Consider the following 11,022-nt stretch of genomic DNA (forward strand, 5'->3'; position numbering starts at 1 on the left):
TAATAATTGAGTGGTTGGAGGCGGTTATCTACCGCTGGGGTATTTTGGTAACTTCCATGTGTTTTTGGGAAGTTTGGTTGTGAAAAAAGCAATTTTCTTTTATATACAAACACTCCCTAGTGCTGCCTCACTCAGAGCATTCACAATGGTAGTTCCCTAACAAAGACTCCTTAAATGGACCTCACGTGACACATAACTTATTTATAATTTTTTAATAAAAGTACCTATTAAGAACTCAATGACTCCAATGACAATACACTAATAAGGACTCCAATGAAAAGTACTTAAATATGTCCCACTATTTTACATATTAAACAAAAATAATTTATTTATTACTCATTTTTACAAGTGGGACCAAGTAGTACACATTTTATTACTCCTTTATGCAAGTGGGATCAAGTTGTACACATTTTATTACTTTTTTAAACGTGGGACCCGTTAGTTGCTTAGGAGAGAGAAAGTCCTTATATAGTTGCCCGTTCCTTAACGGGGACTCATTTTTTCTTCCTCCAATGGAGGGTCCTTAACGGGGAGTGGTCCTTGTTAAGTAAGAGCATCTCCAATGGGGGGTCCTTACTTAACAAGGATCACTCCCCGTTAAGGACCCTCCATTGGAGGAAGAAAAATTGAGTCCCCGTTAAGGAACGAGCAACTATATAAGGACCCTCTCTCTCCTGTGTAACTAACGGGTCCCACGTTTAAAAAAGTAATAAAATGTGTATTACTTGGTCCCACTTGCATAAAGAAGTAATAAAATGTGTACTACTTGGTCCCACTTGTAAAAATGAGTAATAGATAAATTATTTTTGTTTAATATGAAAAGAAAGTGGGACATATTTAAGTATTTTTCATTGGAGTCCTTGTTAGTGTATTGTCATTGGAGTCATTGAGTCCTTAATATGTACTTTTATTAAAAAATTATAAATAAGTGATGTGTCACGTGGGGTCCATTTAAGGAGTCCTTGTTAAGGAACTACCATTGTGGATGCTCTAAGGACCCGGGTGGCACTTTGGTGACATTAATGTCACCGTGCCATTGCATCTGGACCACACAACACATCTAATGTCACCCAATATGTGGCCCAAATTTAATGTCACCGTGACATTAATGTCACACAAGTATTTCCCGACCCCCCATTGGAGATGCTCTCAGGTCTCTGCCATCGCGATTCTGGTTCGTTTTCTTCTTCTTCTTCTTTCTTTCCATTCGTTCTTCACTGTTACGCATGCGGTCGAATTGTTGATTCTGTGTTTGTATTTGTTTGATTTTCAGCCTCTTTACTGTTACGCGTGACATCTTTCTTCGCCTTGTCTAAGGTATTTTCCTTCTTATTCGAATCTGCTCGGATTGTTTTATTTTATATAGATTTTGTGAAATTGAAGTTCTTGTCATGTTATCTGTTCCTTTCTCAATTCTAGTTGTGATAGTTCAATTTGTTCTGAGATTTTTGGGGATTAGGGTTTAAAATCTTTGAATTGTTTTTTTTTTTTATATAGATTTTGTGAAATTGAACTTGTCATGTCATTTTACACTCCATGACACTGCCTTTTTTTAATTATAGTTGATAGTTCCATCTGTTCTGAAATTTTGGAGTATTAGGGTTTCAAATCTTTGAATTGGTGAAATTGGTTTATTTTTTTAGATTTATGTGAAATTGAGTGTTTGTCGTCTAATTTTAATCTCGATACGATACTTATTTTTGTTGCTTTTTCAACTATGGGTTATAATTCAATCTGTTCTGAATTTTTTTGTGATTAAGATTTAAATCATTGTGGCTATTAAGTACTAATTATTATTATTAAGTTTTACTCGATGCTGTGATATTGTATTAATATGTTCTTTGCTGTGAAAATAGTTCGAGTTAACATGCACTTCACATATGCTCATAATTTGGTTATGTACTTATGTTTATCTTGCCTATGTTGCCTTGGGAAATTCATCCCATTTCATAAAACCATGTGGGGTGGGAATAGGCTGGGTCGAGCCGGACTTTGCTTAAATAGGCAAGGCCTAGTTGAAAAAACTAAAGCCTATAAATTTTTTGTAAAACATGTATATCTATTTTCCCCCACTCTATAAGCATATATTACATGTATATCCAATACAATTTTGTTGAGCTTGTACATCCATTTTATAGAGGCTAATAAGTATGTGTACTCGTTGGAATTGTAATAAGAGAGAGTAATACCAAGAGCTTTGTAACAATTTGGAAATCCTAAATTGAATTGTGGTATTTAAAATTTGAAGGAACAAAAAATTTGTTAATATAACGAAGTATATGTAATTACACATATGGGCTGGCCTTAGTAGGCTTCTCTATAAGCCTTAGCCTGGTCTATTTATATTAACGAGCTTTTTAAAAAGCTTGAGCCTGGTCTATTTAATAAACGAGCTAGGCCGAGCCGAGCTTTAAGTAGGCCGGGCCATTGGCCCCTGACGAGCGGCCTGGCCTATTCCCACCCCTACATGTGATAGACACATTATTTCTGCTCTCCTATTTTATGAAATTGCTAGCTCTTGATTGAGGGTTAATATGCACATAAGTTGGTTATGTTTATCTTGCTATTGTTGCTAGACTAGACAAATTCATCCCATTTCATTCTCTATTATTTTCTTTGCTTTCGTTTGTGGCTGTTTGGTTGTTGCATTTTTTCTTTCTTCTAACTTTCAGCTGTATTAAATTAATCTCACCCTTATGTTTCTTATTTGATCAAAACATTAAACAGAATTTGCTATGAAGCGTCTCTCAGAAAACAACAAACGTGAAGTTTCCAAGGAGCCTCATTTGACGCTAAACTCATCACTTGCTAAGATGAAAAAAGGAGAAAGTAAGTTTTATTCAATGCCATAATGTTGTAATAATACGTTCTTTGCCTACGAAGGATGGACACCTCTGGCATTAATCGTGCCAGGTTTCCGTCACCCGTACGACGCGTGTCAGACACGTGTTCCAATATAATTTTTTTTTTCCGACACACTTTTACACTTCTATTGGGCTTAAAAATGTGTCGAAGTAGTGATGTTTAATGAAGGAGTTGAAGACATTAAATTCAATAACATCATTTTTAACTTTTCAGTATAGTAGGTGGATGAATGGGGTGAAAAATTGTTATATGTTGTTTAAAAACTTTTTTGTAGTGTACCCAATTGTCAATTCAGATGTACATATATATTTTAGTGTTCAATTTAGATATTTTATGATAATAACGTTTGTATTTTAGTGTTCAAGCATTGGCTAGCATGTATTTTCTTTTTAACATCAACCTTTGAATCTAAGGAAGAATTGAAATTGATGAGAGAATATAATAAATTGACTTAAAAGTAAGATATTGAAAAATGAATGCCCACATTAAGATTTTGATGAATAATTATTGGCCTTTGGATTAAAGAAAAGAACGCTTAAGATTTGGTGTCAAAGAAAAGAACGCTTAAGATTTTGACGAATCCTTTAGATTTTTGTAGTTAAATTAATGTGAGTTTCATTGTTCTTTGCACGGTGTCGGAGTCCGTATCGACTAATGTGTCAGATGTCTGTGTCACGTCAGGTGTCTGTGTCGGAGTATGTGTTCTAAGTTCTTTGCACTGAAATTAATTTGGGCTAGCATGCACTTGTTTCATCAGTTATTTAGATTTTGACTTTAAAATCATGTGAAGATACAATTCGTTTTGTTTTCCTATTTTATGAAAATGCAACCTCTTGATTGAGTGTTAATATGCCCATATATGGGTTATGTTTATTTTGCTATGGTTGCCCATACTTGTGAAAATGCAACCTCTATTTTTTTCTATGCTGTCTTCTATGTTGTTTTTGGCTGCTGTGCATCTTTTTTATTTTCAGCCGTATTAATATTATCTCACCCTTTTGTTTCTTATTTGATCAAAACATTAAACAGAATTGGCTGAGCATCACTCAAAAAACAGCAAAAATGAAGTTTTTAAGAAGCCTTATTTGAAGTTCAAATCGTCTCTTGCTAAGCAGAAAAAAGGAGAAAGTAAGTTTTACTCAATGCTGTAATATGCACTTCTTTCATCTGTTATGATTTAGATTTTGACTTTAAAATCATTTGAAGCTACGATTTGTTTTGCTTTCTTGTTTTATGAAAATGCAATCTCTTGATAGAGTGTTAATATGCACAAAAGTTGGTTGTGTTTGTTTTACTATTGTTGCCTTACTTGTGAAATATAGACCATTTTATTCTCTGTGTTTGTATTTGTTTGATTTTCAGCCTCTTTACTGTTACGCGCGACATCTTTCTTTGCCTTGTTTAAGATATTTTCCTTCTTATTCGAATCTTCTCGGATTGTTTTTTATTTTATATAGATTTTGTGAAATTGAAGTTCTTGTCATGTTATCTGTTCCTTTCTCAATTCTATTTGTGATAGTTCAATTTGTTCTTAGATTTTTGGGGATTAGGGTTTAAAATCTTTGAATTGTGGTTTTTTTTTTATATAGATTTTGTGAAATTGAACTTGTCATGTCATTTTATACTCCATGACACTGCCTTTTTTAATAATAGTTGATAGTTCAATCTGTTCTGAAATTTTGGAGTATCAGGGTTTCAAACCTTTGAATTGGTGAAATTGGTTTATTTTTTAGATATTATGTGAAATTGAGTGTTTGTCGTCTAATTTTAATCTCGACAGGATACTTATTTTTGTTGCTTTTTCAACTATGGGTTATAATTCAATCTGTTCTGAATTTTTTGTGATTAAGATTTAAATCATTGGGGCTATTAAGTACTAATTATTATTATTAAGTTTTACTCGATGTTGTGATATTGTATTAATATGTTTTTGCTGTGAAAATAGTTCGAGTTAATATGCACTTCACACATGCTCATAATTTGGTTATGTACTTATGTTTATCTTGCTTATGTTGCCTTATTTGGGAAATTCATCCCATTTCATAAGACCATGTGGGGTGGGAATAGGCCGGGCCGAGCCGGGCTTTGCTTAAATAGGCAAGGCCTAGTTGAAAAAACTAAAGCCTAAGCCTGACCTATTGGCCTGTCAAAGGCTTTTTTTAAGCTTCTTTTAAGCCGCCTAGCTTTTTAAAAGTCAGGCCTGATCTATTAGCCTGTTTAAAAGCCTAATAAGTATGTGTATTCGTTGAAATCAGAGAGTAATACTAAGAGCTTTGTAACAATTTGGAAATCCTAAGTTGCAAAAATATAAATAAATTGTGGTATTTAAAATTTGAAGGAACAAAAAATTTATTAATATAATGAAGTATGTGTAGTTGTACCGAAAAAAAAAAAGTATGTGTAGTTACACATATGGGCCGGCTTGGTAGGCCTAGTAGGCTTCTCTATAAGCCTTAGCCCTCGTCTATTGAATAAACGAGCTAGATCGAGCCGAGCTTTAAGTAGGCCGGGCCATAGACCCCTGACGAGCGGCCTGGCCTATTCCCACCCTACATGTGATAGACACATTATTTCTGCTCTCCTATTTTATGAAATTGCTAGCTCTTGATTGAGGGTTAATATGCACATAAGTTGGTTATGTTTATCTTGCTATTGTTGCTAGACTAGACAAATTCATCCCATTTCATTCTCTATTATTTTCTTTGCTTTCGTTTGTGGCTGTTTGGCTGTTGCATTTATTTTCCTTTTAAGTTTCAGCTGTATTAAATTAATCTCACCCTTACGTTTCTTATTTGATCAAAACATTCAACAGAATTTGCTATGAAGCGTCTCTCAGAAAACAATAAAAGTGAAGTTTCTAAGGAGCCTCATTTGACGCTAAAATCATCACTTGCTAAGATGAAAAAAGGAGAAAGTAAGTTTTACTCAATGCCATAATGTTGTAATAAAACGCTCTTTGCCTACGAAGGTTGGTCACCTCTGGCATTAATCGTGCCAGGTTTCTGACTCCCGTACGACGCGTGTCAGACGTGTTCCAATATAATTTTTTTTCCTACACACTTTTACACTTCTATTGGGCTTAAAAATGTGTCGAGGTAGTGATGTTTAATGAAGGAGTTGAAGACATTAAATTCAATAACATTATTTTTAACTTTTCACTATAGTAGTTGTATGAATGAGGTGAAAAATTGTTATATTTTGTTTAAAAACTTTTTTGTAGTGTACCCAATTGCTCAATTTAGATCTTTTATAAAAATAATGTTTGTATTTTATTTGAAATTTAAATTATTTATATATATATAGAGAGAGAGAGAGAGACAAGATCCATTGACACCAGGTGTCAACGGATTCGTTGACACCAAATCTTAAGCGTTCATTTTCTTTAAACCAAAAGGCCAATAATTATTCATCAAAATCTTAATGTGGGCATTCGTCGTTCAATCTTTTCCTGTCCTAAAATTTTCTTGTTTCCTAATAGAGATCCATCTTCTTCTCAAATGAGACGTCCTGCGCTATTATCTTACAAAAGGATTGTTTCATGGTTGTTAAATTGTTTTATGTTTATCCTTCACTTGAATTAAGCATTGGCTAGCTTGTATTTTTTTTTTTTTGTTTTAACATAAACCTTTGAATCAAAGTTTCACACATCGTGTGCCACAATTTAACAACCTATCTATTTTAATGGTATTTTTTTTTCGAAAAAAATAAATTAATCAATCATGAAATCTCTACCGCTAAAAATGGAAAATGATAGAAACAAACATGGTGTTAAAGGGAAGAAACGGAAGAAAAACAAGTGGTTGGAAACAAGATGATTTAGAGAAGAATTGAAATTGATAAGAGAGAATATAATAAATTGACTTAAAAGTGAGATATTGAAAAATGAATGCCCGCATTAAGATTTTGATGAATAATTATTGGCCTTTAGATTAAAGAAAAGAACGCTTAAGATTTGGTGTCAATGAATCTGTTGACACATGGTAGTCAGAATTGTGTTGAGTCGTAAAATCATATGAGTATGATTTTGTATAATCATGTATATCCGACCTTAAAATCATAAAACCGTAAGATCTACATTCATCCAATCGATCCTGCGGCGATTCCAGTCGTAACATAACAGTATAACTCGTGACAATTCCCTCTATGGTTGGAGATGAGTTACTGTTCGCAGGTTATAGTTTTAGAAAAAAACATACTCTAGAAAATTTTGTCTCTGACCTCTCTCGGTATACACGTTGCCCTCTCCCTCCTAATCCAACCTACCTCCGCCTCATTGTAAATGCGGATGCTGGGTGGTGCAAGGATTTTGGCTTAGCCGTCCGCATCACTCCCGACCCTTTTCCATGGTTGGCTGGTTCGTGGTGTTGATTTTTAGCACTTTCGTGGTGGTTGGCAGTGGTCTTTGGAGGATTTCGTGGTGGTGTTGGTGGTGGTTTCGTAGTGGTTTTAATGGTGCTGGGCGGATAGATTGTGGAGGTAGATCTGGATTCAAATTTCGATCCGAATCCGGATCTGGATTCAGATCCGTCGGTGGCTGAAAGGGTTTTTTAGTGTGCTAGTGATGCGTCTGTTTGCAGTGGTCCTTTTGAAAGGCTTTATTTTAATGTGTTGTGGTGTTTAGTGTGGCATTGTTGCTCTTCTTTTGAGTTCGGCTCACTTCTTGTTACTTATATGGTTTTGCTTGCTTGTGAGACTACTCTTTGTACTCATATGTTGTTTTGTATAGCCTTTCAGCTGGTCACTAATTATAAGGGTGATTACCACACACGGAGCTTTTTGGAAATAAGTATTGGAGTTGGGAGCTTATTTTTCATCCGAGTTTCCTTTGAGATCACCGAAGTGACTATGAGGACTTCCAAACGAGACATTTTTGGTGTTGCGTTGGGTTATTATGGTGTCTTTCATGGTGTTTTGGGGGTTGAGTGGTGGCTCGAAAGAGCAGTGGTGGTGATTTTAGGTGTTCATTTGGATAGTCTCAGATCTCAATGGGTTCTCAAATAACACCACGATCTCAAACGCCTTCTCCTTGTCAGTGGTGGCCGCCTTTCTTCAATCTGGGTTGTCTTCCCACTTTAGACCGGCGTCGCTGCCCGTGTTTTGTTGTCGGGTTCGTCTTCCTCTAGATCTTTGTTTGTGTTGCTGCCTGTTTCTTGGTGAGGTGGTTTGGCAGCGTAGTTTTGTCTCTATCGTTGGTTTTGCAGTGGTAGTGGTGATGGTGATGATTCAGTTGTGGTAGTGGTGGGGCATAGTGGTGGATGTGCGGTGTGGTGGTGGTGGTGATTCGGTAAAGAGGGGTGAGGTGATTCCTTTTGGAGACCGCCTCTGTTATTCGGGTCCATAATCATCGTTGCTAGCTCTTGTTTGAGTTTTGGGTTGTTAAGGTGTTCTAGGGTACTTTGAGGGTGCGTGTCTTTCGAGTTGAGCAGTTTTATTTTTTGGTTTGATTGACGGTTTTGCACCACTGCAAATCATGCTGTTTGTCTTACTTTTTGTGTGTTGGATGCCGGTGGGCCGGTTATTTAGATTTTGACTTTAAAATCATGTGAAGATACAATTCGTTTTGTTTTCCTATTTTATAAAAATGCAACCTCTTGATTGAGTGTTAATATGCCCATATATGGGTTATGTTTATTTTGCTATGGTTGCCCATACTTGTGAAAATGCAACCTCTATTTTTTTCTATGCTGTCTTCTATGTTGTTTTTGGCTGCTGTATCTTTTTTATTTTATTTTATTTTCAGCCGTATTAATATATCTCACCCTTTTGTTTCTTATTTGATCTAAACATTAAACGGAATTGGCTGAGCATCACTCAATAAACAGCAAAAATGAAGTTGTTAAGCCTTATTTGAAGCTCAAATCGTCTCTTGCTAAGCAGATAAAAGGAGAAAGTAAGTTTTACTCAATGTTGTAATATGCACTTCTTTCATCGGTTATGATTTAGATTTTGACTTTAAAACCATGTGAAGCTACAATTTGTTTTACTTTCTTGTTTTATTAAAATGCAACCTCTTGATAGAGTGTTAATATGCACAGAAGTTGGTTGTGTTTGTTTTACTATTGTTGCCTTACTTGTGAAATATAGACCATTTTATTCTCTATTTTTTCTATGATGTCTTCTATTTTGTTTTTGGCTGCCATGCATTTTTTTTTTTACATTCAGCCGTATTAAAATAATCTCACCCTTTTATTTCTTATTTGATCAAAACATTAATCAGAATTTGCTATGGAGGGCTGCTCAAAAAACATAAAAAATGAAGTTCCTAAGGAGCAAAAAGTAGGGAGCACAATTGGAGAGCCTCTCACCGAGAAGCTAAAAAAAGAAGGTAAGTCTGTTTTACTTCAATGTGGTGATGTTGTATTAATATGTTATTTGCAGTGATATTAGTTCGGGGTTAACATGCATTTCATCCATCTGTTATGATTTTGAACCATGCAAAGACACAATTTATGCTTTCCTATTTCATTAAAATGCAAGCTCTTGATTGAGTGTTAATATGCACATAAGTTGGTTGTGTTTATCGTGGTATTGTTGCCATACTTTGGGAAATTTATCCTATTTTATATTCTATTATTGTCTGTTTTGTTTTATATTTTGTTTTTGGATGTTGTGCCTCATCTTTTTTCTTTTCTTTTTTAAATTTAAGCCATATTTAAATAAACTCACCCTTTCACTTCTTATTTGTTTATAATTTTAAACAGAACCCATGAAGCAATATGGGTGGAGGAAGATCGGCTCTGCTTGTATTCGTAAGGCAAGTTATTCCTGAAACTCAACAAAGTTAATGTCGACTTTCACAAATTTATCTTTTGTGCATATTTCAATTCTTCAATATCAATTTCCAAACCCACAGGAAATAGTTATCGATGGTCATCTGTTGCATCCATATTGCAAGCTGAGGCTTGTGCCCAAGAAGAAGGCTTTACAGGTGAATATTGATAAAGACGTGGCTACTGATATGGACCCATGTGCTGATGAAATAAGTGGGAACAAGAATGGGATGGCCTAGTTGAAGAGCAATAAGAGTAGTTATTTATATAGCAGCAGTTAGTCGAGGACTCTCATTTACAGCAGTTTACTGTGTTAATGGGTTATGTTATGCATAACTTATGTTGTTTGCCCGAGTGTATAAAGACTTCTTTATGCATATTTTTGTTACGACATCTTTATGCATGTTTGTTATCACTAAGCTTCTGTAATATAACCAGATTATAGTTTGCATCCCAATTTTTCTAATATACTTGAACCATATGATTGCCGATTTGCACGACAATCATTTTACACGGGTAGCCTTCATAGTAGTAGTATGTTTTCTTTCCATTTGTTCTTTCTTCCCAATGCACTCAGCTGGAGTAGCTTTTAAATAATTTCATCTCAAATAAAATTTTCATTTGTTATTTAGTAAAGATATATTTACATAAGGCGGGGACTCGAGTGCCCGTTTTTCCGCTCTTCATAACGACTTTCATTTTTTTTCCTCTTACGTTGTGCCAATTTCTTATTTAAAATATTAAATACATTATGTAGTAACTTTTTTTTTTTTTTTGAGGAAACTCTATTTTTAAAAAAAAATATATTAAGATAAATATTAATATACATATATTAATTAATATTTTATAGGGTTAAATTTGTTTTTGATTTCTATAAATATGTTAACTTTTTGTTTTGTCCCTTTAAAAAAATTCTTCAATTTTTAGTCCTTCAAAAAAATTTAATCTTCACTTTTGGTCTCTTCGTTAAAGAAAACTCATGTAAACTTTATATTTTTAAGGCTTAAATGTAAAATTTATATTTTTAAGGCTTAGATATGCAAATGGTCCCCGTAAATATAGCCAGCTTTGGGTATTGTTAACCAGTACGCCCGGGGCACTAGTTAAGGATCTAAAAGTAGAAAGAAAAATTAAGTTTTGTATTGAAAACAACACTTTTTTAACTTTCAAAAAATAGAATACACAATTTGCAAGACAATATTTACTTTTATAATTTCTTAACCAATACCTCGGGCGCACTGGTTAACATTTCCTTTTTTTTTTTTAAAAAAAAAAACATCCTTATAAAATTTTGGCTAAATTGCATTTTTGGTCCCTTAACTATTTAGGTAGTATCGTTTTGGTCCCTTAATTAAAATTCGATTTATTTTGGTCCCTTAACTTCTCT

At 34.3% G+C, this 11,022-nt stretch overlaps 1 protein-coding gene across 2 annotated transcripts; it reads left to right on the forward strand.

Moving 5' to 3' along the window:
* Positions 1–1,142: 1,142 nt before the first annotated feature.
* Positions 1,143–10,148, forward strand: LOC146902115 (uncharacterized). 2 transcript variants are annotated; one of them, XM_085731983.1, is made up of 9 exons: positions 1,143–1,174; positions 1,274–1,317; positions 2,728–2,829; positions 3,895–3,993; positions 5,678–5,779; positions 8,660–8,755; positions 9,083–9,190; positions 9,567–9,619; positions 9,719–10,148. In XM_085731983.1, the coding sequence occupies exons 3-9, from the start codon at positions 2,736–2,738 to the stop codon at positions 9,872–9,874; spliced, it is 708 nt and encodes a 235-aa protein (XP_085588109.1). In that variant the 5' UTR covers positions 1,143–1,174; positions 1,274–1,317; positions 2,728–2,735; the 3' UTR covers positions 9,875–10,148. The 2 variants fall into 2 exon arrangements, with proteins under 2 accessions (XP_085588109.1, XP_085588110.1); XM_085731984.1 differs by lacking the exon at positions 5,678–5,779.
* Positions 10,149–11,022: the final 874 nt, after the last annotated feature.

The sequence above is a fragment of the Medicago sativa genome, chromosome 8, assembly GCF_051527215.1.
Source record: "Medicago sativa cultivar Bolivia chromosome 8, Bolivia_mono, whole genome shotgun sequence".
In the NCBI taxonomy this organism is placed as follows: domain Eukaryota; kingdom Viridiplantae; phylum Streptophyta; class Magnoliopsida; order Fabales; family Fabaceae; genus Medicago; species Medicago sativa.